This window comes from Oryza glaberrima, chromosome 8, assembly GCF_000147395.1.
Source record: "Oryza glaberrima chromosome 8, OglaRS2, whole genome shotgun sequence".
NCBI lineage: Eukaryota > Viridiplantae > Streptophyta > Magnoliopsida > Poales > Poaceae > Oryza > Oryza glaberrima.
Genome location: NC_068333.1, coordinates 4,757,145 through 4,783,895, shown reverse-complemented (window position 1 = coordinate 4,783,895; position 26,751 = coordinate 4,757,145). Strand labels below are relative to the sequence as shown.

The window sequence follows — 26,751 nt, the reverse complement described above, 5'->3', positions numbered from 1 at the left end:
ATAGCCCATCGACAGTTACAGGCTGACAGCCCACAAATGCCAAATGGATTAACTGGACCATCCATTCTGGGCTCAGGTGATTAACTAGGCCGTTCTTCACCGCGCGGCCCAAAATTTTCGGCCCAAATGGTGTCGTACCGAGTACACCACCTCCCGCCGAATTCATTCATGTTGGCGGTGGTGACGATGGTGCCGGGGCAGTGGAGCGCGCCCTCGGCGGTTCTTCCGCTGCTGCAATCTTTTCTTTTCTGAGCCAAATATTGACTGAATCCAGCAACCACAGCATCATTTATTCATTCCGCATATTTTGTTCTAGCAATTTTTTTGGGTCTGAAAGGGGAAATCGATCAGTTGCGACCATCCAATTTCTAGCAAAGAGCACTGGTGACTAAGGATACAAGTAGGCTAACCCACGAATCTATTTATAGATCAAATAAGTGCATAAATCACGGATTTCTGTATCGTGGCCTGACTTATCACACCTAGAGATATAAATGGGTCAATCCACAAATCCTCTTATAGGTCAAATTAGTAGATAATCCACGGATTACCCACTAGTTTTGATTTGGGTTCATGGATCGACCCACTTGCATTCTTACTGGTGGCCGTGGTGGTGGATCCATCAGCATCTGTTTGCGTTTAAAAACTTTGTGAAACCGAGTGCCAATCAATATTAAATCCTGCCATCCTATGCCTTCAAAAAGAAGAACGAGGAATCTTTCCATTTTATATGAACCGCCACCAGATTACCTACTCTAGTAAAATACGAATCCTAAACCTTGACTTGACAGGACTCAATGTCGATGGCTTGAAGAAGTTGATCTAAGTCTTGCGATCTCTTGTGCCGATTTCTGCTTCGCGATTACAAGTAAGTAGTTCATTAGCTCTCTTTCCCCAGCCTTTCTCTTGATATTTCAACTTGGTTTTTACACCTTTTCTTTAAAAAAAATTATGCATAGGATCCATTTTCCTTCTGTATTACAGTCCGTACAGCAGATTACCTTGGATCTGTTCATGCCGTGTACCCCGTGTATGACTGAAACGGCAGACAATCTATTTGGAATGGCATGGTTGATTTCATAGGATATCACAAGAATTGTTCAGTTCCCAGTTTCCTCTAGCAATCTTGATTAAAAAATCTCTCATTCCAACCGGGCCGAAAAAGAAATGGAGAATAATCAGTCAGGTCAAGCTCAGGACGGCATGGCCGATCAAAGATTTCGCAGCTGGCTAACAGAACAACTTAATATGCAGCAGCAGAATGCCGGTTGTTCTTCCAACCCAGCACCAGCAGTAATGCAGATGCCAGCTCTGCCATCTCACACAGATTATGGTGGCATATATCCCAACCCAACTGAATATGATGGCTACAACTGGAGGATATGTGGGCAGAAATTAGTTCAGGGTGGGTGCCATCAGAAATTCTACTATGAATGTTCTCAAGCAAACTGCGGTGCCAAGAAATCCGTGACGCGCTCTGCAGATGGACAGATCAAGAAAACAGTATGTAAGGGCAGTCACAACCATCCACGCTCATCAGACAGGTGGTTTGGAGGATATGGTTCAGCTACACTGGATGCAATCCCTGTTGGTGAGATATTACAGGCAGAAGGGGTTATCAGGCCTTTAGTTGCAATGCCTAGGAATGAGGAGGAAGATGAGCTACAATCTGGTTCGAGTGACAGCGAGGAAGATGATGACAGTGAAGCAAGAGCTGATGGCGATGGTGCTGCTGGTGACGCCAATGCAATAAGGTGCTCGATTTAACTGAACTTTTGGTACTTACGCATTATGAATTTTGCAAGGTTCAGTACTTCAGTGCGTACATGAGGATAATTTAATTTAATTTGGTGGACAGACATGTCCCTGCAGCTGCAGCTCAAGAGATCACTGCGGAAAACACAACTGAGGTTGATGTTTTGGGTAACGGCTGTCAGCAGCGCAAGAATTATCACCGAAGGTAATCCCAGTGAGAATTGTGAATACACCTGCTCTCTATGACTATCTTTTTTTCTTTTCTTTTTTTTTTTTTTGTACTTTCACTCTTGGGCATAAACGGAAGTGTTTATCAAGCCCGGCAATAAAATTTTTTGCCCAGAAGTGTTTATCAAATAATGTAGTGATGGCATGAGATACATTATCTTTTACTATCTACTAGTGAATTAACCAATCTATTTGCACTGATAAACTATCATACCAATAGCTATCAGGATTTGCTTTATTACTGTAGTCTGTCTGCTTGAAAGTTTCCAATTGAAGATAGCAACCTGAGAAGTATGCATACCATATGTGACACCTCTTAAAGAGAATGTCTAATTGAGATTTTTGATAATTAATTTTGTTATAGGGCTTGTGAACAATCTGGTATTCTGGTTCAGTGATTTACCTGAATAATTTATTGTGTTTATTCCCTGCGATTGAATCACATATTTGTCTCAATAAATGTTGTTTCCTATTTGAATATTGAAGTTCATAGATCGAGCAAAATATTACATTCTTTACTTACAGTCTTTGGGATGTTAAGCAAGTTATTCATCTGAAAACTAAAATTGGAACTCTTTATATAGATAATTGGTTAGTTTAGTGAGCCGCAGATCCGCACACTCTCTTTTTTGGTCTTCTGTCACTGCCTCACTGGCTAGTTTCAGTTCTTGCCGGCCGCCGTGGGCTCGTTGGACGATACGGCCGTCGTGAGCTCGCCGAGCTCGCCGGTTGCTGCGGGTTCGCCGGCCGGCGTCGTCTTCGCCTCGGTGGCCGCCTCCGTCGCTTCGCCGGCCGCGACTCGCTCGCCGGGTTCGCCGGCCGCCGCTGACGCCTTCGGCTCGTCGCCTGTCGCCTCTTCACCGGCCGCGTCACGCTCAGCTCGCCGGCGCCTGCTGGCTCTGGCTCCGCCTCGGGGACCACCGTCGCCTCGCCGGTCGCCGCGGCCGCCGTCGGCCCCCCTCCGGCCGCTGCGGTCGCCCTCAACTCGCCGTCGCGCTCGCCGACCTCCTCGGGCTCGCTCGCCGACGTGGGTTCGCTGGCAGCCGTCTCCCTGCCGGCCGTCGTTGGCTCAGCGTCGCCTGCCTCGCCTCCCCGGTCCGTTGGGCTGGGGCTGCTAAATTGCTCGCCGGCGTCCCCCATCCGCGTAGGGGCCATCAGCTAGCGCTGCTGGCTCGGCTTCCTCTTCCCGGCCGGCCGTCCGGGAGGTTCCAGCCGTGCCGCTGCTGGCAGCTTCCCCGGGTGTCGGTCCCGACTTCTTCTTCGATGAGCTAGATGCCCTGGCCGCGGAGACGTCCCCTCTCGGTGTGAACGCTTCACAGCTGCGGCCTACCGGCTCGCCGTCTCTCTCCGCGCGCCGGTCGCTGCCTGTGCCGCGGTCGTCGCCTCCGCGGCCGACTCCGGGCTCTCCTGTGCTGTCGGTTGCGACGGTGGTTGACGAGGTGCCCAACGGCGTTCTCTACGATGTGCCGCTTGTTGTTCTCGACCTCGATGGTCGGCCGATGGCTCACTCGCTGCCGGCTTCGGTTGCGGCCAACGCCGCCCTTCGCACCTTCCTCGCCAGCTGTTCTAGGCCTCTTCCTCCTGCGCTCCTTCCGCCGCCTTCCCGCCTCCACCTCCGCCTCAGGCTGCCGGGCCCGTGGGGGTGGTGCCCAAGCGCAGCAAGCGGATTGCGGCCCAGATCGCGCTTGCCGGCCCGTGCCACACGGTCACTCGCGCGCAGCGCCACCTGATACGCAAGCTTGGGTTGGTGCCTGAGGAGGGTCTGGTCCCGGCGCAGGCGTTGGCGGACTTCGACGCCCTCTTCAACGAGCCCCTCTGTCATGATCGCATCATCGCCCTCTCCGCGCTCTTCTCCAACTCGTTGCCTCCAGCACAGGCGGCGGAGATGTTGTCTGCCTACGGCTGACTCCTCCCGCCCTCCCCTTCTCTGCGTGGTCTCGGTCTCTTTCTCTATGGGATCATGTAATGAGAATATTTTGGTGTGGAACGTGCGGGGTCTGAACTCGCGCACGCGCCGGGATGCGGTTCGTGATGTAGTTCGTGATGAGCGGGTCTCTCTTCTCTGTCTCGAGGAGACCAAGATGGATGTAATCCCTTCCCGTACTATTCTGGAAATGCTAGGCCTTGACTTTGATTATTCTTTCTTGCCTGCTGTGGGTCGGTTTGGGGGTGTGTTGCTTGCCTGGCGGACATGCGTTTGGTCTGTCTCGGATGTTCACCTCGCGGATTTCTCTCTTACCGCGCTGGTTCGGCACAGCTCGGATGATGCCCCTTGGTGGTTCTCCGTTGTCTACGGGCCGCAGGAGGAGTCGGAGAAGCTTCGGTTCCTGGATGAGCTCCGGATGTTGCGGTCCTCTCGCTCAGGTCCGTGGGCAGTTGCTGGTGATTTCAACCTCATCCTCGACGCCTAGGATAAGAACAACTTGAATCTCAATCGCCGTATGATGGGCCGCTTCCGTCGATTGATTGATGAGTTGGACCTCCGGGAATTGCCGCTCCACGGTCGTTGCTTCACCTAGAATAACGAGCGTGACTCTCCTATGCTCGTCAAGCTTGACCACGTTTTCTTCTCTGCGGATTGGGAAGAACTCTTTCCCTCTTGCCTCCTTCAAGCGGCCTTCTCTGTCGCCTCGGATCATTGTGCTCTCCTCCTTCATTCCTGCATTGATTCACCGAGAGCACACCGCTTTCGGTTTGAGGCCATCTGGCCCAAGTTTGATGGCTTTCTCGAAGTGGTGCAGGACGCCTGGCATCCTCCAGCCAACCTTCCCCCTCTCCCCGCACTGGCTTGGTGTTTCATTAACATGGCTAAACGCCTGCAGAGCTGGAGTGACCGTCACATCGGCAGCGTCCGCCTCCAGCTGTAGATGGCTAAGGAGCTCGTCTTCCGGTTGGATGTCGCGCAAGAGCGCCGGTCTCTCTACCCCTTGGAGACCTGGTTGCGGCGGGACTTGAAGATGAAGTGCCTTGGTCTTGCCTCGCTTGAGCGTACCATCGCCCGCCAGCGTTCTCGTCTGATTTGGCTCAAGGAGGGTGATGCTAACACCAAGTTTTTCCACCTGCATGCTAGAGCCCGAAGGCGGAAGAACTTCATCACACGTCTTCGAGATGGGGACCAACTTGCCGTCTCCCATGATGAGCTTCAAGAGCTCGCTTCTTCTCATTTTGGCGCTATCATGGGGACGTCAGTTGAGCGCGATCTTGCCCTTGACTTCCACTCGCGGGTCTCTGCCCTTCGGATCTTGTGGGGCTAGACGATCCTTTCTCGGAGGAGGAGGTATGGGCGGTGGTCAAGGCCTTACCTTCTGACAAGGCACCTGGTCCTGATGGGTTCACGGGTCAATTCTACAAGACTTGCTGGTCGGTGATCAAGGCGGAGGTCCTGGCGGCTCTTAACTCCCTCTTTCTGACTAACGGTCGAGGGTTCTCCTCCCTCAATGGCGCCCTCATCTCCCTTCTGCCCAAGAAGGACAAGGCCATTGACGTTAAGGATTTCCGACCGATTAGCCTCATCCACAGCTTTGGGAAGTTGTTCTCCAAGATCCTGGCCTCTCGTCTCTCTCCTCACCTCAACGGGCTTGTGGCGGCCAATCAGAGTGCTTTCGTCAAAGGCCGATCCCTTCACGATAACTTCCGCTATGTGCAGCTCGCGGCTAGGGCTCTCCATGCCAGGCGCTCCCCCCGCCTCCTTCTTAAGGTGGATATCGCCAAGGCCTTTGACACGGTCAGCTGGCCGTTCTTGCTTGAGGTGCTCGCCCATCTAGGGTTCAGTCAGCGCTGGCGTGATTGGATTTCTCTCATCCTTGGCGCCTCCTCTTCCCGAGTGCTGATCAATGGGGTGCCGAGTCCTTGATTCCCTCACCGGAGAGGCCTTCGGCAAGGAGATCCTCTCTCTCCCATGCTCTTCATTCTGGTCATGGATGTGCTTAACGCGATGCTCCGCAAAGTCTCTGACTCGGGCGGGTTCCTTCCACTCAACAATCATGCCTTGCGACACCGCGCCTCCCTCTATGCTAATGACTTGGTTCTCTTCCTCTCCCTGGTTCGTCAGGATCTTGAGTTCATCCAGGGCATCCTCTCTGTCTTTGGTGCAGCGCCCGGGCTTCACACTAACTTTGCCAAGTGTTCGGTTACTCCGATCCGCAGTTCGGCTGAGGACCTCGAGCTGGTTCAGTCTTGCTTTCCCTGCTCGATCCTGATTTTCCTTGTTCCTATCTCGGCATTCCACTATCTGTTCGCAAGTTGCTGAAGGCGGCCCTGCAGCCGCTTGTGGATAAGGTCTCCCATCGTCTTCCTCCCTGGAAGGGACGACTCACCACTCTGGCCGGCCGCTCTGTTTTGGTCCAGTCTATTCTCTCCTTCATTCCGGTCCATGTGTCTATGGCGATCGGCCTTCCAGCCTGGGTGATCAAGGCCATTGACAAGAAGTGCCGCGCCTTCTTCTGGACGGGCACAGACTTGGCTCACGGTGGGTAGTGCCGGGTTTCTTGGACGAACGTCTGTCGTCCTAGAGCTTTCGGTGGGTTGGGAATTCTTGACGTTAGGTTGGCAGGTTTTTCCCTGTGTGTTTGCTGGCTTTGGCTCCAGCGCTCAGGGCATCCCTACTGGGATGGCCTGAAGGCCCCAGCCGAGCGAGCCGTCTCTGACATGTTTGAGGCGTCCACCTTCTTTGTGCCAGGTGATGGTGAGTCGATTCTTTTCTAGTCTGACCAATGGATCTACGGCCGCTCGGTAGCTTCCTTGGCTCCGGATCTCCTCTTCGCTGTGCCCCCGCGTCTGCGTGGTTCGTGCACGATTGCTTCTAGCCTGGCAAACAACGCCTGGATTTCTGACATCCACGACGCCCTCACTGTCCTGGTCATCTCCCAGTTTCTCCTTGTTTGGGATGCGGTGCTCCACATTCAGCTTACGCCAGGTGTCGGGGATCGTCTTGTCTGGCGTTGGACGAGTGACTAGCGCTACTCGGCGCGTTCGGCGTACCAGGCGTTCTTCTTTGGCCAGCACTCCTTTGCTTGTGCCGATCTTCTCTGGCACGCGAAGGGCCCTGCTAAGTGCAAATTCTTCCTCTAGTTTGCATTTCAGCAGCTCTGTTGGACGGCTGATCTCCTCCAGAAGCGCGGCATTGATAGCCACTCGGCCTGCCCCTTTTGCGCTCAAGAGCTTGAGACGGCGAACCACATCCTCCTCGACTGCATGTTCGCTCGTCAGGTCTGGTTACGGGTGTTGTCGTGTCCTGGCTGGGCTGCCCTCTCTCCCCTCCGTGGCAGCTGGCTGCAGGATTGGTGGCCATCTTCTAGGGCCTGTTTACCTGATCATCTCCGTGCCAGCTTCGACTCCCTAGTCCTCCTAGTCTCATGGCAACTGTGGAGGGAACGTAACTCCAGGGTCTTTGACTCTGTGCTCTCTTCGGTCGCAGTAGTCCTAGAGTCCATCCTTTCGGAGGGCCGGCTGTGGTCGTTAGCGGCCGTCGCTTCCTTTGGGGAATTGTTAGGAGCGTAGAGTGGCTCTACCCCCTCCCGCTGTTTGGAGTAGAGTTACCGTCGTTTCGAGTTTTTTTCCTTTCCTTTGTTTTTTATCTTTGTTTTCTTCCTTCCTTGGCATAGGCCAGTCTGGCTGAGTGCGTCGTGTATCAAAACTCTATTCTTCTAATATATTGACGTGCAATCCTTTTGCGCGTTCGCGAAAAAAAAAAGTTTCAGTTCTGCCTTTTCTCTTCCTTTTTTTGGCCTGAAAGCATTGGAACTTTCTCTGTTTGTAGTCTAAGAAACTCCCCTTCCTTCTTAATGGAATGGCTTCCATGTTTTTACCTTCTACTTTTGATAAGTGATCTCTGATGCCAGTGAAAAAAGAAGATCCAAGTCCAAGGTATGGGAGGACTTTACTGCTGTGTTCAGTGGTGGAAAAGTTCAAAGTGCAGAATGTAAACATTGCAGAAAATGCCTAAGTGGAAAAACTTCTGGAGGAACAAGCCATCTGCGGCGACATCTGAAGATATGTCCTGCACAATATAAAACCTCTAGGCTGCAGCAACAAGGGTCATCTTCAAGACTTGATTCATCTGCTGCAAATAATAGGAAATTTGATCTAGAAACATCTCTAGAATTGCTTACCAGGGCTTTAATCTCCAACCTTTGCCCGTTTTCAGTGACAAGCAATGTAAATTTTAGGCAATTTTTGGTTGGTAACTGTCCTACTTATAATATGGTGCCACAGGCTACTATTGAAGAAAAGTTTCTCAGCATATTTCAGAAGGAAAAGATGAAGCTAAAAGACAAAATAGCAGTTACACCTGGAGGAATTTTCCTGTCAATAACAAAGTGGTCTGTTGAATGCAAACACTTCATCTGTATCATAGTACATTTTATCGACAATGAGTGGAAGATGAATAGAAAAATCATTAGTTATGACTATGGTCAATACACTTATGATGCTGATTATTACCTCGGTATTATGGCCAACTGGAAATCCTACTTTAATGCAAAAGATTCGTCATACTACGATAGTGAGGAAACTGATTTTGCTGTAATAAAAGTCAAAGAAGCAGTCCAAGATTGGAATCTTGAGCATAAGCTTTTAGGAATTGCATTGCGGAGTAACTTGGGTAATGACGTTATATTGGACTTGGATGAGAGCATGGCAGGAGCAGTACAGAATTATCTTTTGGCTAAACACAAGTTATTAGCTGTGCCTTGTATGATAGATGCGCTCCATGGCTTGTTTGGTTATGGTCTTGGACAATTTGTCAAGAAAACAATTAAGGAATGGTTTGAGTACATGACATGCTCTGAACTTCGTCTGGAAAAATACAAGGAAATTCTGTCGGGGCTGCACCCAATCCGACCCTCTTTTGGTTCGCAGCAATGGCACTTGACTTTCTACTTATTTGAGGCTGCTTTGCAGTTTAACAAAGCATTGCCAAACCCTGAAGAGATGGATTTGGAAATGTATCCACAAAAACCATCTCCTCACAGACTAGAAGCAATAAAAAATTTCTGTGATCTTGTAAGGCCAATTTACCATGCAGTTGATATGCTTTCCAGACAAAACGTGACTTCCAACTCACATTTTCATGCACTTTGGAGGGTGGGAACAGCTCTTGGGGAATCATCCAGAAAGCCAAACATTAAGTGCATCATTGATGTTGATGATATGAAGAAAAAATATGATAAGCTTTGGAGAAAATGCTACGTGTGGTTGTCTTTGGCTGTTTTTCTAGATCCCAGGTTCAAATTGAGGTATCTTGATCATTGCTTTACACAAGCTTTCCGTAGTGGTGCCAAAATGTGCATCCTCGAAGTGCGTGGAAAGATTTTTGAGCTCTTTCTTCAATACTCCTGTAATGTTAATCAGCAAAGCGGTGAGCTACTTAATCACAGGAGCAATAATTTACAGATGGATAGACACGGTAATGATTCATTACATGGCACCGATCAGAATAACATTGGGCAAGGAGAATATGGAGAATTCAGAGAACTAACTTCGTACATTGAGGGGGAACTTTGTCCTCAAAATGATCAATTTGATATCCTGAAATGGTGGAAGGATAATGCGTCGACGTATCCAACTCTTGCTAGGCTTGCACGCGACATTTTAGCAATACCTGGAAGTGCGGTTTCTGCTGAATATGCTTTTAACAAAACTGATGAAAGGGTGAGACTTTTCAATGAAAAGATGAGTCCCGAGATAGTGGAAGCCCTCATCTGCACTCAGGATTGGATAAAATCTTCAGGTACAGTACAGCTTTATACTTCAAATCATTCAACATGTAGTGAACCTATTATTTTGTATTGCTGACTGTAACTGTGATGTTTCTTGACTGTTGGTTAACAGAGACAGGTGATGAAAATGGTGGAAGCTGAAATAGTCCTATGATTAGTTTGCTATCTTGATTTCTGCATACTCTCTGGAGATTTCGCTGTCAATTGAGCCTTCCACTTGGATGATTTGGAAGAAACGAAGTGCGCGGATCATTGAAAATATGAGCAGGCCACCGGTATTGCTCTTTTCAGCTACATACCTATACTTGGTTTTGAGCCAAGAACTATGTCATAAGGGGCTTTAGCTTGTGTGTTGAAGCAAAGGCCGGATTTTATCCATTGTCTAAGAAAAAAGAACTGTGGGTGTGGCGTGTCATGAAGTTGCAATAAACTTTGTTGGATTTGTAACAGTTTGGTCGTAGAGTCGCCGTGATTTGTAACATTGCAATAAACATGAGCCTTGGTATCTTTTGTCGGATTTGTAACAGTTTGGTCGTAGAGTCGCCGTGACCGTAGTAGTCAATGGCTACAATATACTTTGTTGTACTTTGGTTTCCATGTTATGGTTTCTTTCGCTTAATAAAATTTTATTGGCCGGTTTTATCTTCGCCGGACCAGGGAAAAAGAAGAATTTCCTTCAATTCGGAACAACGATTACTGCTGATTATATAGCATACAAATGCAAGATATGAAAGCTAGTAAGCTACTGTTGCATGTATTACTATTTTTTTTTTCCAGAGAGCACTAATTGACTTGTTGCATCCATTAGGGGTTTTACCATCCATATATAGAAGACTGAATATGTTCTTCATAAGCTCATTGGTAATGGATCGTCGCTGTACAACGTTTTTCTTTGTCCTAAGTACTAACCGAATCCAGCAACCACAGTGTTTTTACCACACATAGAAGCCTGAACATATTGCACTTTCAGTTATAACATCCAAGCAAAGAGAACTCGTCAAATCGTTCGAGGAAGAAGCCAAACTCAAGCTAGAGGGAAATAACTAAAATCATTCCACTAGATCATTCTCGCGTTCTCACATGCTGTACTACCAGCATGATGAGTGCAGATGCTTGCACTTCAGAACTCTGCTTAATACAATGCTGAATAAAATCATAAGATATTATTGGTCCCACCACCGGTGCAGCTCCTTCATGACAGCCTCCCTCTAGCTTAACGTTACTGTGGTCTGGTGGGAAGCCCTGGATGACATGACATAAACATCAGTTTATGGTTTTTAATCAAGCACCAAAAGAGCATCAAGTAAACAAAATGCCTTTCATCTAACAAAATAAGTAACAATGTACAATGGGAACTGCAACTTCATCAGGGATGCGATTTACAGTTACAGGAGAAGTATCACTCACAAATGCTGCGAGTCTTTTTTTTTTTTGAAAGGAATCAGCACGAGACTGTGCTATGTCATATGTCATTAGATATAGGCGTAAAAAAATACAACCCCTAGGGGCAAAAAAAAAGAGCTGTACAAAATTACATAAGTGCTATGATTAAGTTGGTAGGAATTCTCCAAGTCGCCTTGCGCCTGCCATTATCCAGGTTCTTGCCTCTTCCTTTATTTTTGCCATAAGGTTGGGGGCCGCCGTTTCCTTGTGCTCGAAGATCCTTTGGTTCCTTTCTTTCCAGATTTCCCAGGCTATTAGTAGGATTAAGGATCGCAGCCCTTTCTTGGGCACTTCCCTTTTGTTGCCTAGCATTTCCCACCATTCGTGTACGCTTTGGCATGGCTCCCAATTGCTCGGATCCAATTGCTGATAAGCCACCCAGCTGGCCGTCAGTCTCCAGATCCTTCTGGTGTATCTACAGGAAGCTAAAAGGTGGCATGCCGTCTCGTTCGTCATACGGCATAGGGGGCACACTCCGCTATTTGGCCATCCTCTTGTAGCTAGTCGATCGGAAGTCCAGACTCTATTTTGAATCACAAGCCACGCATAAAATTTGCATTTTGCAGGGGTCCAAGATTTCCAAATTAGGGGATTGAAGTTGGTGCCGACTGTTCCTAGACACTGAGCCTTGTATGCCGAAGAGGCCGAGTATTCTCCATGATTCGAGAGCTTCCAGACGATGTGATCCGACTCATTTTGGTTTAGCATGATGTCCTGGGTTGCGCTCCATAGGGACACAAGCTGGCTGATCAGTTCCACTGTAAAAGTAGTGTTCCCATTTAGCTCCAGGTCATCGATCCAGGTGTCATTTTCAATGCCTTCACGTAGCGATTTGCTTCTTTTCTTGGAAATTGCATAAACAAGCGGCATGTTGTCCTTTGGTCTTTGCCCATCCAGCCAGGCGGACTCCCAAAAGCGGATCGTGTTTCCATCCCCTATTATTATTTTGGTAGCTGCGGCGAAGAGAAGTTTGTCCGTTTCATCACACAGTGTCTCTAGTCCCACCCATGGCTTGGTGGGGTCTTTCCATTCATGCCAGAGCCATCTCAGTCGCAAGGCCCTCGTAAACATCTCCATGTTCAGAACCCCTAGTCCTCCTAGTGCGGTTGGGAGGCACGTCCTTTTCTAGTTCACCTTGCATTTCCCTCCTATAATGTCCCCCGTCCTTGCCCAGAGGAATTTTCTTCTCTTTGCATCCAGAATGCCCAAGGCTTCCTTAGAGATCTTGAGGGCAGTGAGCAAATAGATAGGCTGCGCAGTCAGTACCGACTTGACTAGAGTTGATCGCCCTGCCGGCCCGATGTTTTTTCCCCTCCAGCTGGTGACCCGGTTTGCTATTTTATCAAAGATCGGTTGGACGTCCGTCTTGCTCATCCTTCCAAGTAGAAGCGGCAGTCCTAAGTATTTTATGGGGAATTGGGCCCGCAACGCTGGGACGCCATCAAGGATGGAGTCTAGATCAATGCTTGCACATCTGATTGCCGCCACCTGCGATTTTTGCATGTTTGTGACCAGTCTTGTCGCACGTCCAAAACGCACGAGAATGTCGGTGAAAGCCTGAACATCCTCTCTAACAGGGTTTATGAAAACCACTGCGTCATCAGCGTACATGGAGATTCTGAGGCGAGCTGCTCTGCCTCTTAGCTTGGTTATGGCGTTTAGTTCCGTTGCTTTGGAGAGGATCCATTGTAGGGGGTCAATTGCCAATATGAAGAGAAGCGGTGATAGTGGGTCCCCTTGTCTGAATCCTCTGCCATGTGCTATCTTTTCTCCTGGTATCCCGTTCAGTAGTACTTGCGAGGTGGAGGTAGTGAGTATGGCCGTCACCCAGTCTCTCCATTTCTACGGGAACCCATGATGTTGCATCATGGCTAAAAGGTAATCCCAACACACCGAATCGAAGGCTTTGGTTATGTCAAGCTTGAAGAGAAGCATTGGCCGCCTTGTTCTATGGTATCTTCTTGCCAAATTTCTAACATAGAGGAAGTTGTCGTGGATGCTCCTGCCTTTGATGAAAGGCGCTTTGATTGACTGTGACGAGGGTTCGCATGTGTGATCGTAGTCGCAAAGCCAAGGTCTTGGAGAGGATCTTTGCTATACTGTGGATTAGGCTAATGGGCTTGTAGTCCGTCACCTCATCCGCGCCTTCCTTTTTTGGAATCAAGACGATGTTAGCTGAGTTCAGGAGGTTCATGTTCGCACATCTCAGATTATTAAGCGATTCGAAGACCGCCATAATGTCCCCGTTGATAATGTCCCAGCAAACTTTAAAGAAGTTCCCCGTGTAGCCATCTGGCCCTAGTGCCTTGTCAGCTGGCATCTCCTTGATTGCCCGATGAATCTCCTATTCCGTGAAAGGCTCGTCCAGACGCGAGAGGTCTGTCGTTGGGGCATGCAAGGCTTGCCAATTAATATCGCATGTTCTCGGTTCTAGCCTACTCATCATCCTAGAAAAGTGTTCGAAGATGACATCATCTTTGTCTTGGTGGCTCACCGCCCAGCCACCTCCACTGCGAAGTCTTTGGATGTAATTCTTTCTTCTTCGAGCGTTGACTTTGAGGTGGAAAAATTTTGTATTTGCATCTCCCTCCTTAATGTGCATTACGCGGGAAGCTTGCCTCTTCCTTGCGCGTTCAAGCGTTGCCAGACCAAGTAGGCGCCGCTTAAGTCCTGCTCTCAGCCGGTACTCTAGCGTTGTGAGCTCTCTTTGCTCCTGTGCGGAGTCTAGCCGCTGGATGACGTCAAGCGCCATGTGGAATTGGATTTTCGCCTCAGTGCAGATTCCCCTGGACCACTCTCGTAGACTTTTTCCGGTAATTTGCAGCTTATGATTTAACCGATGCATGGGTTCTGTGTGAGTCGTCTGCTTGTTCCAAGCCGCCGCAACAACGTCCTTGAATCCTGGCATCCTTGTCCAGAAATTCTCGAACTTGAAGGGACGTGGTTTCTGTGGTCCTGAAGTATTGGAAAGGAGTAGCAGACAGTGGTCAGAAGGGCCTGACGGTAGAGCATTTAGGACGTGCTGGGGGAAAGCTAGGTCCCAAGCCTCATTACAAAAGCATCGGTCCAGTTTCACCATGATCGGCCGTCGCCTCTCATTACAACAAGTGAACTTTCTGTTCTGTAAGTGGATTTCTTTTAGCTCACAATGGTCAAGGGCTAAGCGCAAGCGGGTCATACGCGCAAGGTTAATGTTCCCATTGCTCTTGTCTCTAGCCTTGTAAATCATGTTGAAATCTCCCAGGAGCAGCCAGCTCTCTCCCGAGTTTGGCTTGAGTCTTCTTATATGCCGAAGGAAGGCATCTTTTAGCCGGTGCCTTGTAGGCCCATATACTCTGGTTAGCATGAAGGAAGTGTTTGATTGGATGACTGTGACATCTGCTGAGATAGAGAAGCGACCGACTCGGACGTTTTGCACATTTAATGTGTCACTGTCCCAAAGTAGCAGGATTCCTCCCTTCGTCCCTCTAGCTGGTTTGAAGTCGAAGCGATCCAGTTTGTATCCTCCTAGGAACCTGGCGAGTGAATCATCCATGTTTTGGAGTTTCGTTTCCTGAAAACATGCCATGTTGCATTTCATGTCCAGCATGAGCTCATGCACTGTGTTGCACCGCGCAGCGGAATTCAACCCTCGCACATTCCAGTTAACTATTTGCAAGTTTTGTGACATTTGGAATGATGGTTGCCTCACTGATTCTGCTCGGCCCAAACAGCCAGAGTTTGCTCCAGCTTAAAAGGGCCCAACTTGCTAGAAGTGATGGCCATGTGGTTTCCCGGCCCAACCTGCAAGGCCCATGGGGCACGGTGGTGCAGTACTCGTGTAGGTGCGAAGGTGGGCTTTGTGTTGGGCCGGTGGCATTAGAGGAGGAGTAGGAAGGTTTTTTTCCTTTTTCCAGCGGCCCATGCGCTCTGTCGTCGTAGATTTTTTGGCGATGCACTCGGTCGTCGTCGTTTTGGCGATCGCTGAGGCCGTTGATGCCCTGAGTGCACTGCCTCATTACCACGCTCTTTTCGTGATTCCGCGTCGTAGAAATCACAGTTGAAAACGAAGAATGTAGGAGGTTCAAATCAGGCTTATGCCCGTGCCGACATCGGCGATACATCCAACACAAATGAAGGAAGTCTCGATCGGCTGGAATGGGCGCGCGCAGGCTGCCGAGAGTCCAGCTGCAAAAGAGTAGTCTGGCATGACGATACATGGAGATTGCAATCTCCAGCTTCCCCTTTTTGGTAGAAGCATCAAGCGATGATCTCCTCAACCTCCGCGGCAGCTTCATCCACCCCTTCTCCCACCATCTCGACAAGGGCGTCCGTGGGGTTGTCGTCGTCTTCAATGTCGATGCCGAACACTGCCGTGAGCGCCGCGATGGTGTGCTGCGGGAGCGGTCCCTCGAACATTGCAACATACTGAGCAAGCACCTCCTCCATCGAAGCGGCGTCGTCACCGCCAGGCAGCCATCCCATCCGCTTGAAGAGGACGCGCTGGCATCGTTCCATCGTCGGCAATGCCGGCTGATTGGCGATGTGGGCACTCCGACGTTTGGTGCCAGTGTTGTACTGCTTGCGGAGCTTGATGCTGCGGCCGACTGCCACCTTTCTTGTTGGCGGCGGCGTGGGGATGACCGCCATTGGTGGTGTCGTGAACAGGCTATCCAGCGCGAGCTGTGCTGGCGTCACTGACGTCATTGTTGTTGTCGTCGCACCGCTTGGCGTGTTCGTCGCGGCGGCCTCAGCCACAACGTTCTGTTCCGGCGACTGCAGGGCGAGAATGTCTGCCTTGTTCGCAACAGGGAGGGCGAGCTGTGTCGGTGTCACTGACGACATTGCTGTTGTCGTCGCGCCTCTTGGCATGTTCGTCGTGGCGGCCTCAGCCACGATATTCTGGCCCGGTGACTGCAGGACGAGGGCGTCTGCCTTGTTCGCAGCAGGGAGATGCGCCGCCGTCCAATATGGCGATTGCGGGCTCAGCAACGGCTCCTCGGTCGCCGCTGCCGCCGCCACTTCCATTCTGGCAAGTGCTTCTTCAATCTCCTGCAGGGTGGTCTCCTGTGGGGAGACGTTTGCCGACAGGTCACCCTTGATACGCGCGAAAACCCAGCTCACCGGGATTGGTTCTGGCAGGGACTAGGCTTCATCCCCTTCCCTCGTCGGTTCTTGAATCTTCTCCATCAGAGTGGTGGTCTGGTTGAACTCCTCAGCCGCCGGGTTGTCCTTCAAGACAGGGGAATGCATGGCTAGGAGAAATTGAAATTTGCTTACCATAGCGTCATTTTCCCTCTGGTGCGGCAATGTCAACTCAGGTTCTGTAGGCTCGCCATCGCCTTCCACACCTCGGTTGCGCCACCCCCTGTAGCGGTTGTTGTTCTCCTTATCGCGTGGCTGCGGTGAGCGCGTGCGCTCACGGCAATACTCCGCGTCTCCGTGCTTCCAAGACTCGCGGCCACGCGCGAGGTCGCGGCGTCCACGGCCATCGTTGTCGTCATCGCCGTCATGGTCCCGCCGGCGCTGGTTGTCGAAGAAGCTAGGGTGGTCGTCGTTGTACTCACGGCGTCGCCATGGCCGCTCGCTACGACGCCCCCATGGCCTCGCCTGCCATCTCGGGCGCTTCGTTCACCGCGTTCATCGCGGTCGCCGCGGTCATCATGTTCATCGCGTCTGTTGCGCTCCTCGCGGCTGCGATCACGACCGCCCTTGCCGCGGTTATCGCGGCCCCTCCTGTCATCTCGACTGACACGGTCGTCGTCATCTCGCTCCTTGTTGCGGCCCAAGCGTTCATGGACCGAGCGCGGCGGCTGCGGGTGATGCGGGAACGTCTCGAAGGCGCGAGCTGGCACCGGCTCGCCATCGAGCACCCCCAGGTTCTAGGGTGGAAGTCGGCGCCGCGTCGGCTGGCAAGTGGTTTCATCCGTGAGGATAACACCCGCCGATGTGTAGTCGTGGATCTCCTCGAGGTGGAAGAGGACAGGGTGACGGACGCCTTTCTGCCAATGCTCAGGCGGCTTCTCTTCCACGAACAGAATCTCTGCTTGCTTGTCTTTTGCACGATTGGTAAACCCGAGCCACATTCGCTTGGGGATTGTGCTCGGATTCGCAGTCCATGCCCAGAGATTGATCGTGCGGGTGTTGCCGGACTCCACCGGGTGCACGAGGTCAGTCTCGATTTGCTCCAGGGCGCAGGTGCGTCCAATGAGCCGCTCGGTGATGTCCGCCGCCCACGCATGCATAGGCACGCCATCCAGACATAGACGCACTCTGAACATCAGAGCAACGCCAAGGGCGTTTTGGAGGCTGCGCCACTTGATGAAGTGCACCTCGATGCTGCGGCGCTTGGCGAAGCCCTTCTTCACCGTGTCTTCACAGTGGCGGCGATGCTGGAACTTGATCAAGAAGGCTTCTGGATGGTGCAAGGAGACAGCCACCTCACCTTGATGAAGCTTGAACTCCTCCCGGATTACCTCAATTTCCGGGGCCCCTGTGGAAGGTGGCGCACGGATTGCCCATGAAACAGCTGCAGTGTTCCCCCACTCTCTCAGCTCCTCGTCAATGGCGTATGACGTGGGGATGAAGCAGAAATCTTCCTCAGGGCGTGTGGCCGGATCACCAAGCTGCGCCATTGTCATGGATGTTGACCTGGTAGGCGGTGGCGGGATGACAACGCCGACGGCCTGGCGAGTATGGATGGAAGGTTTCGGCGAAGCAGTTCGGCGACGGTGAGTTGGTGGCAGGATAGCAGCAGATTGGCGTGTCGGGGTGGCGCTGATGCGTGGGCGTGGCGAGGCGACGTTGCTGCGCGTTCGTGGCGAGGCGACGCTTTTGCGTGGGCGCGGTGAGGCAGCTCGGCGACGGTCTTGCTCTTGGACAGCCTGTCGCGAGCGCGCGCGCGACGAGGGCGAGTCAGCGCGGCGGCATTCTCTCGCTCTGTGCCCCGACCGACGGCAGGTGAAGCAGCGGATTGGATCTCGGCACTGGGCGGCTCGGTGGTCTTTGGCGAGGCAGATGAAGCACTTCCCGCTCGTCTCTGCCCAGAAGGCGCGGTGGGACGCAGAGAGGGGGAGGTGTGATGGACGGTCACCTCGACGCGATGAATGCGGTCGTTGGCCGCGGCTTGAAAGCTGGAGTCGTTGGGCCTCGCTTGAATGCTGCTCCCTTCGCCACCAATGCCGCCTTCTAACCGGTGTCCAAATCGAATCCTCTGCTTTGCTGGCTCCCTGTTCCCGGCCGGCGATGTGACGCCGCGGTAGACTAGACTCGTAGGCATTACTCCGGCGTGGGGGATTGGAGTTGGCCGGGTGGTAGCTGCTCCGGACGGGGATAATAAATGAAGATTTCAATTTGGGGCGCTGTCTCTGCTCGGGGGACGAATTCAAATCTGGCTCCAGATCCGGGCGCTGTCTCAGCTGGGGAGGCAGGAACGAGACGCACCCAAAGCTTCCATCTCGCCCACGAACCACCTCGGCGAAGGAGCGTGGTGCTCCAGCTGACTCAGATCTGGGCAGAGGTGAGGGCTCCAAGCAGTAACCCAACCATGGTGAGGCTTGCGCGGCGCCGGCGGGGTGGCCAGGGAGTCGAGAGGACGGCCAGGCAGCTGCAGAGACATCTGGGGACCTGCGGAGGAGGCGGACGGGCGTGGGAGACGCCGACGGGAGTGTCAGCGCCGGCGGATGGGGTGGGAGCGGCGTTGGCATGAGCGACTTATAGCATATCTATGCTGCGAGTCTGACGCACAACTTAATATGCAGCAGCAGAATGCCGGTTGTTCTTCCAACCCAGCACCAGCAGTAATACAGATGCCAGCAGTAATACAAATGTCCACCGGCGCTGACACCTCCCGCTCGAACAGCAAGCGGTAGGCGAACCTGGCGAGCTGCTCCGGCGGCGGGAGGTGGCCTCCGCCGCGCCAGACGCGGAGGTCGACGCAGGGCGCGGAGGCCCAGAGGTGGCGCCAGCGGCGGGAGAGCACGCAGGTGCGCGCCACCTCCCACGCCCGCAGGAACGACATGACGTGGTGCAGGAGCGCGTCGGGGAGGGCGCTGAACCGGTCTTCCGCGGAGCCGCCCCCGCTGGACGGCTTGGATTTCTTCGGGGGCATTTCGTCGAACACATGTCCCGCGCGCCGCCTCCCGCTCATCTTTTTGGTCACTTTCTTTGCGTCAGGAATTTGAAACGAAATCAATCTCTGGAGAAGAAGGTTGCGGCGGCTGGGGAAGGGAGGGGAGGGGAAGGAAATTGAGCTTACCAGGTTTGACTCGTCGGAAACGATGGCGAGTTCTCGCCGCTTCAATCCCGGCGGTCGCCGCGAGGAGAAGAGAAGGCTGCGCGCGGCGAGAGAAGAGAAGATCGAATATGTTGGCGATGAGCCGCTCCTGGGCTCTTAGAAAAATGAAAACTAACGGAATGGAATAAGTTTATCTGTAATCCCTTACCTTAATGAATCTGATTTATGTCCTTCAACGCAAAACAATGCATCCCTTGATTGTTAAAACTAGTGACTCCAAAGACGGTTTCAGCTGACGTGACCACATACATACCTAATTTGATTCACTCTTCATCTAACATGACAAATGAAGCAAAATTTATCAATTTAAAAAATAAAACAAAATATTTGAGCCCACATGTTAGTGGGTCCTACTTCCTTCCCCTCATCCCCTCTATTCTCTATCTCCCTCCCCTTCTTCTCCCCTACTCACTCCTCTGTAGCTCCTAGAAATCGATGCTGGTTGACTTACCTACTCTAGTAAAATAGGAATCCTAAACCTTGACTTGACAATACTCGATGTGGATGGCTTGAAGAAATTGATCTAGTCTTGCGATCTCTTCTGCCGATTTCTGCTTCGCGTTTACAAGTAAGCTGTTGATTAGCTCTCTTTCCCCAGCCTTCCTCTTAAGATTTCATATTGGGTTTTTACTTTTTACACGAATTTTTTTTAAAATGTGCATAGGATCCCAATTTCCTTCTGGATTACAGCCGTAGAGCAGATTACCTTGGATTTCTTCATGCCGTGTACCCCGTGTGTGATTGAAACGTCAGACAATCTATTCGGAATGGCATGCATGATTGATTTCATAGGAGATCACAAGAATTGTTCCGTTCTGAATCCCCTCTAGGAATGTTCTCGCATTCCAACCGGGTCGAAAAGAAATGGAGAACCAGTCAGGTCAAGCTCCGGACGGCATGGCCGATCAAAGATTTCGCAGCTGGCTGACAGAACAACTTAATATGCAGCAGCAGAATGCCGGTTGTTCTTCCAACCCAGCACCAGCAGTAATACAGATGCCAGCTCTGCCATCTCACACAGATTATGGTGGCATATATCCAAAGCCAACTGAATATGATGGCTACAACTGGAGGATATGTGGGCAGAAAGTAGTTCAGGGTGGGTGCCATCAGAAATTCTACTATGAATGTGCTCATGCAAACTGCGGTGCCGAGAAATCCGTGACGCGCTCCACAGATGGACAGATCAAGAAAACAGTATGTAAGGGCAGTCACAACCATCCACGCTCATCAGAAAGGGTGTTTGGAGATGGTTCAGCTACTCTGGATGCAATCCCTGTAGGTGAGATATTACAAGCAGCAGGGGTTATCAGGCCTTCAGTTGCAATGCCTAGGAATGAGGAGGAAGATGAGCTACAATCTGGTTCGAGTGACAGCGAGGAAGATGATGCTAGTGAAGCAAGAGTTGACGGTGATGGTGCTGGTGCTGATGCCAATGCAATAGAAAGGTGCTCAATTTAACTGAATTTTTGTTACTTCCTCAGTTTGATTTTTACAAGGTCCAGTGCATAAATTGGGTATTTCTGCCGGACAGACATGGTGCAGCTCAAGAGATCACTGCTCAAACTGCAACTGAGGTTGATGTTACGGGTAACGACTGTCAGCAGCGTAAGAATTATTGCCGAAGGTAATCACAGGGACTCACGAGTTCCTGCTCTCTATGACTTTCTTCTTTCCCTCTATTTTTAGTTTCGCTCTTGGACATAAACCAGAGTATATGAAACGGTACTACGATAGCATATGAATGGAAGTTCATTATAGTGATGTACTGAGATGCATTAACTTGTATAATCCAGTTAATTAATGGCCCTATTTGCATTGCTAAACCATCAGAATAAGGGTTATCATGAATTATGTGATATATTGTTGTTGTCTTTGTGTGTGAATCTTTCCAAATAAAGAAATAGCATCCTGACAATTTCTTTTCAAATTTAATGTGGCATATATAGCATCTCTTAATAAATGTCTATATGAGTTTTTTGATAATTGACAACTATAGGGGCAAAACTATTGAGCTGGGTAATTCATGGTGTTCAGGCTCTAGTTTTGAATGGCATAACCGTATAACTACTCTCAATGGCTATTCTTTCTTATTTACCAAGTCAAATCAAAACACATTTCGCATACTACTCTCGTGCCTGGGGCGGCACGGGAGGCAATGACCTGCCCCTCCCCCCCCCCCCCCCCCCCCCCCCCCCCCCGCCTCACCGCCGCCGGCCGGCCGCAAGGACGGCGGTGGCAGGGCTTCTCGCCGACCACGCATCGGGCGGGCAGGGGAGTCGTCCACGGCGGGGCGGCGGCGACCGCCATATCCACGCCGCTCCGGCCGGATCTGGTGGGATGGCGACTGGCGGCGGCAACGGCAACGGCAGGGAGGGCGATGGCGAAGGCAAGGGCGCGCGGCGCCGGGCGGTGGTGGTTGAAGGCGGCAGGGATGGCATCGACCGAGGACGCGAAGGCGGCGGCGGCGGTCCCTGCAACCGGATGTGTCGGCTCGTGGCGGCGACGGCGGCGGTGTCCCCCAGATCCACGCCTCTCGGCCGGATCTGGAGGGTGGCCGACGGTGGTGGTCGGCTGACGACGGCAATTGGCGACAACGGCGGTAGTGGTGGTCGCGGCAGGTGGCGGCGGTGGCTGGCAACGGCGGCGGAGGACATGGCGGCGGCGTTGGGGCGGTTGCTGGCTGCTTGGTGGCGGAGGGCGACGGCACAGCGGCTATGTTGGCGGTGGCGTTTTGCGGAGGCGGTGGCTGGCGTCGGTGGCAGCGGCGATGGCGGCCGACTTGCGGCGGCCATGACTGTGGAGGCGGTGGCGACGTCGGAGGATGCGGGTCACTGGCGACAGCAAGTGGAAGCGGGGAAGGAGTCGGGTGCGAGGTGAGGATGGCGACGGTGAGGTGGCTGGGGTTTCGACAGCAGTGGCTATGGCGGTGGTGACCGTGACTGCGGTCACCGGAGGCATGGTGGCCTCGAACGGCTAGCCGAGGGCATCGGAGACGGCTGCATCTGGCCGGCGTGGCATCGTTTGGTGGAGGGGTCGAAGACCGGCTTGGCGCAGAGAGGCGCAGCCGATGGCAGTGGAGGCCAGCTCGGCGCGAGAGGCACGGGCGGCGGAGATGGAGGCCGGCTTGGCGCGAGAGGCGCGGCCGATGAAGAGAGGCCGGATTGGTGCGAGAGGTGCGTCCGGTGGAGGAGGCCGGCTTGGTGCGAGAGGTGCGGTCAGCAGTGGAGGAGGCAACCTAGGTGTGAGGAGGAGCTGCCGGTGGGTGTGGCGCGGTCTTCGGCAGGGGACATCGGTGCAGGGGTCCCACATGTCGGCAGAGCTTGTGTGGTAGTGGAGCATCGGTGCGTCAGCCGTGGATTCGCAGGTGGTGAGCGGCGGGTGAAAACCTAGTCCGGCCTTGGCCGGACCAACAACGATGGTTTCCCCCTCCTGAGGGCATTGTCGTGCTGTCTCACCCCTCAAGGGTGGTTGCCGGGCGAAAGCCCGGTCTTGGCTCCTTTGAGTCCCGACGGACGGCGGCGGCGGTTTTTCCGTCGCTTCTCTTCTTGAAGACATCGTTTTGGCATCCCCTAGGGGGCGATCTCGTCTGTGTCCCTTTGTTAGTCTAATGGCGGTCGGTCACGCTTAGCAGCGGCCGATCCGGTGCTAGCCTTCTCCTGGGCTTGTGTGTTGGCGATGTCGGTGTGTGGGTGGTGGTATATTTTTTCCTTTTCCTGGTTATGACCCTCCAGGGTTGTAATCTTGTAACTTTTTCCTGCTCTATCAATAGAACGTCGCACCATCTCGTGCAAGTCGTTCAAAAATTCTTTCTTATTTGAACATTTAAGTTTTTAGATCGAGCAAAACATTGCACTCTTTATGTACAGTCTGGAACATTATGCAAGCTGTTTTTTAAAGGAAGTTAAGAAACTTGTTCACCTGAGAAGTAATTTTAAAATTATTTATATAGACAATAGGTTAACCTTGTAGATGCAGTCTCTCTCTGTTTTTTTTTTCTCACCGGGACGGGTGAAGAATGCTGACCGAAGGAAAGGGAGAAAACTGTACAACCCGCGCGGGCGGGGGGGGGGGGGGGGGGGGGGGGGGGGGGCGCACAAATGCAGTGCGTCAGAGCACTGCCTTCAGAGTATCACTACTACCTTATTACAATGTTTTTCCCTTTTGCCTAAAAGCGTTAACTTTTTTCTCTGTTTGTGGTCTATGAAACTTCCCTTCTCAATGGGATGATTTGCATGTTTTTGACTTCTATTTTCGACGACTGATCTCTGATGCCAGTGGAAATAGAAGATCGAAGTCCAAGGTGTGGGAGGAATTTACTGCTGTGTTTAGTGGTGGAAAAATTCAAAATGCAGAATGTAAATATTGCAAAAAGTGCCTTAGTGGAAAAACTTCTGGAGGAACAAGCCATCTGCGCCGACATCTGAAGATATGTCCTGCACAATGTAGAAACACTAGAGTGCAGCAAAACTGGTCATCTTCAAGACTTGATTCATCTGTTGCAAATAATTGGAAATTTCATCAAAAAACATCTCTTGAATTGCTTACCAGGGCTTTAGTGTCCAACCTTTGCCCATTTTCAGTAACAAGCGGTGCAAATTTTAGGAAGTTTTTGACTGGCATCTCTCCTGCATATAGTATTGTGCCCCAGGCTTCTGTTGAAGCGAAGTTTCTCAGCATTTTTCAGAATGAAAAGGTGAAGCTAAAAGAGGCAATAGCACTTACACCAGGAGGAGTTTTCCTGTCGGTAACAAGGTGGGAACTTGAATTGAAATACTTCCTCTGTTTCACAGTACATTTTATTGACAAGGAATGGAAGATGAATAGGAAAGTCATTAGGTGCGCCTGTTCTGGAATTGATGTCTGTGAAGCTGAGCACTACCTCAGTGTTCTTCCCAACTGGAAATCTTACTCGAATATAAGAATGGCAAAATATGTACTAGGTGGTACTGTAAAGACTAACAAGGCTCTAATAAAAGAAGCAGCCCAAGATTGGAATCTTGAGAAGAAGCTTTTAGGAATTGCATTCCCAATGAATTTAGGTAATAAAGTTATATTGGACCTGGAGGAGACTATGATAGGAATTGGAGCAGCACAGAATTATCTTCTTGCTAAATATAAGTTATTAACTGTGCCTTGTATGATAGATGCGCTTCATGGCTTGTTTGGTTATTGTCTTGAAAAATTCGTCCTTGAAACAAGTCGGGAATGGTTTGAGTACATGACATGCTCTGCACTTCGTCTGGAAAAGTACAAGCAAATTCTGTCCCGGCTGCACCTAAACCGACCCTCTTTTGGTTCAAAACAGTGGTACCTGACCTTCTACTTATTTGAGGCTACTTTGCAGTTTAATAAAGAACTACCAAACCCTGAAGAGATGGATTTGCAAAACTATCCACCGAAACCATCTCTTCAAAGTCTAGAAGCAGCAAAAAACTTTTGTGATCTTGCAAGGCCAATATACCATGCTGTTGATGTACTTTCCGGACACAACGCGACTTTCAACTCACATTTTCATGCAATTTGGAATTTAGGGACAGCTCTTAGGGAATCATCCGTAAAGTTTAACATTGAGCGCATCATTAATGTCGATGATATGAAGAAAAATTTTGACAACCTTTGGAGAAAATGCAACTTGTGGTTGTCTATGGCTGTTTTTCTAGATCCCAGGTTCAAATTGAGGTATCTTGAACATTGCTTCAAACAAGTTTTCGGTACTGGTGCCAAATTAATCCTAGAAGTGCGTGCAAAGATTTATGAGCTCTTCCTTCAATACTCCTGTAATGCTGATCAGCAAAGTGATGAACTACTTAATCATCGGAACACTGATTTACAGATGGATAGGCATGGTAATGATTCATTGCATGGCACCAATCAGATTGACATCGGGCAATTAGCACATGGAGAATTCAGAGAACTAACTTTGTACCTTGAAGGAGAACTTTATCCTCAAAATGACCAATTTGATATCCTGAAATGGTGGAAGGATAATGCGTCAACGTATCCAACTCTTGCTAGGCTTGCACGCGACATTTTAGCAATACCTGGAAGTGCGGTTTCTGCTGAATCTGCTTTTGACGAAAATGATGAACGGGCGAGCCTTTTCAATCGAAAGCTGAGTCCCGAGATAATTGAAGCCCTCATCTGCACTCAGGATTGGATAAAATCTTCAGGTACAGTACACAGCTTTATACTTCAGATCATTCAACATGTAGTGAACCTAGTATTTAGTATTGCTGACTGTAACTGTGATGTTTCTGACTGTTGGTTAACAGAGACAGGTGATGAAAACGGTGGAAGCTGAAATAGCCCTATGATTAGTTTGCTATTTTCTTTTCTGCATACTCTCTGGAGATCTCGTAGTCGATTGAGCCTTCCACAGTTTCCACTTGGATGATTTGGAAGGAATAAAATGCGCGGATCTTTGAAAATATGAGGCTCCCAGTATTGCTCTTTTCAGCTTTCATGGAGGAGTTGCAGGCAGATACTCTTGTTTTGAGCAAAGAACTATGTAATAAGGGGTTGTAGCTTCTGTTGAAGCAAAAATCCAGATTTTATCTACTGAAAATGGAGGAGCCGCGGATGTGACGTGCCATGAAGGCTGAAGCTGCTCTCTCCTGCCTAGGCTTGAGTTTTGGTGTCTTTTGTCGGATTTGTAACAGTTTGGTGGTAGAGTTGCCTGTCGACAGTGGCCGTAGTAGTCAACGGCTACAATAAACTTTGTTGTACTTGTACTTTAGTTTCCTTCTTGTGGTTTCTTTCTCTGAATAAAATTTTGGGCGGTTTTATCTTCGCCGGACAAGCAAAAAAAGATTGATCCTTCTACTTCAGATTTATGGACGGCGACTACTGCTGATTATATTGCTGCAAGTACTGCCGTTTTTGTAATTGTACTGCTGCAACGTTTTTCTTTGTCATAAGTAATAATCGAATTCAGCAACCACAGCATTTTGTCATAAGCACTTTCGGTTATATAGCATTCAAGCAGAGATAACTTTGTCAAATCGTTTGAGGAAGAAGCCAACCTCAAACTAGGGATATGATATCATAGCTAAAATCATTCCACTAGATCAGGTCATTCTCATGTTCAGGTAACCATATTCAAGTTCCAATGTACTCGGAAGAAGCATGACATATGCTGCACTTCGAGCATGATCAGTGCTGATGCTTGCACTTCAGAACTCTGCTAAATACAATGTGATAAGCGAAATTATCATGTTGAATAAGATCATAAGATATTATTGGTCCCACCACCGGTGCAGCTCCTTCTTGACAGCCTCCCTCTAGCTTCACGTTACTGTGGTCTGGTGGGAAGCCCTGGAGGGCATGACA

The 26,751-nt window shown here is 50.6% G+C and overlaps 2 protein-coding genes across 2 annotated transcripts; both read left to right on the top strand.

Annotated features, from left to right (window-relative positions):
- The first annotated feature begins 1,167 nt into the window (after nucleotides 1–1,167).
- On the top strand, nucleotides 1,168–3,889 carry LOC127782065 (WRKY transcription factor WRKY24-like). The gene is made up of 4 exons (XM_052309132.1): nucleotides 1,168–1,754; nucleotides 1,859–1,923; nucleotides 3,256–3,641; nucleotides 3,743–3,889. The coding sequence occupies exons 1-4, from the start codon at nucleotides 1,168–1,170 to the stop codon at nucleotides 3,887–3,889; spliced, it is 1,185 nt and encodes a 394-aa protein (XP_052165092.1).
- A 16,394-nt stretch (nucleotides 3,890–20,283) lies between these two features.
- On the top strand, nucleotides 20,284–25,704 carry LOC127782064 (WRKY transcription factor SUSIBA2-like). Its single transcript, XM_052309131.1, has 3 exons — nucleotides 20,284–20,867; nucleotides 20,954–21,046; nucleotides 25,695–25,704. The coding sequence occupies exons 1-3, from the start codon at nucleotides 20,284–20,286 to the stop codon at nucleotides 25,702–25,704; spliced, it is 687 nt and encodes a 228-aa protein (XP_052165091.1).
- Nucleotides 25,705–26,751: the final 1,047 nt, after the last annotated feature.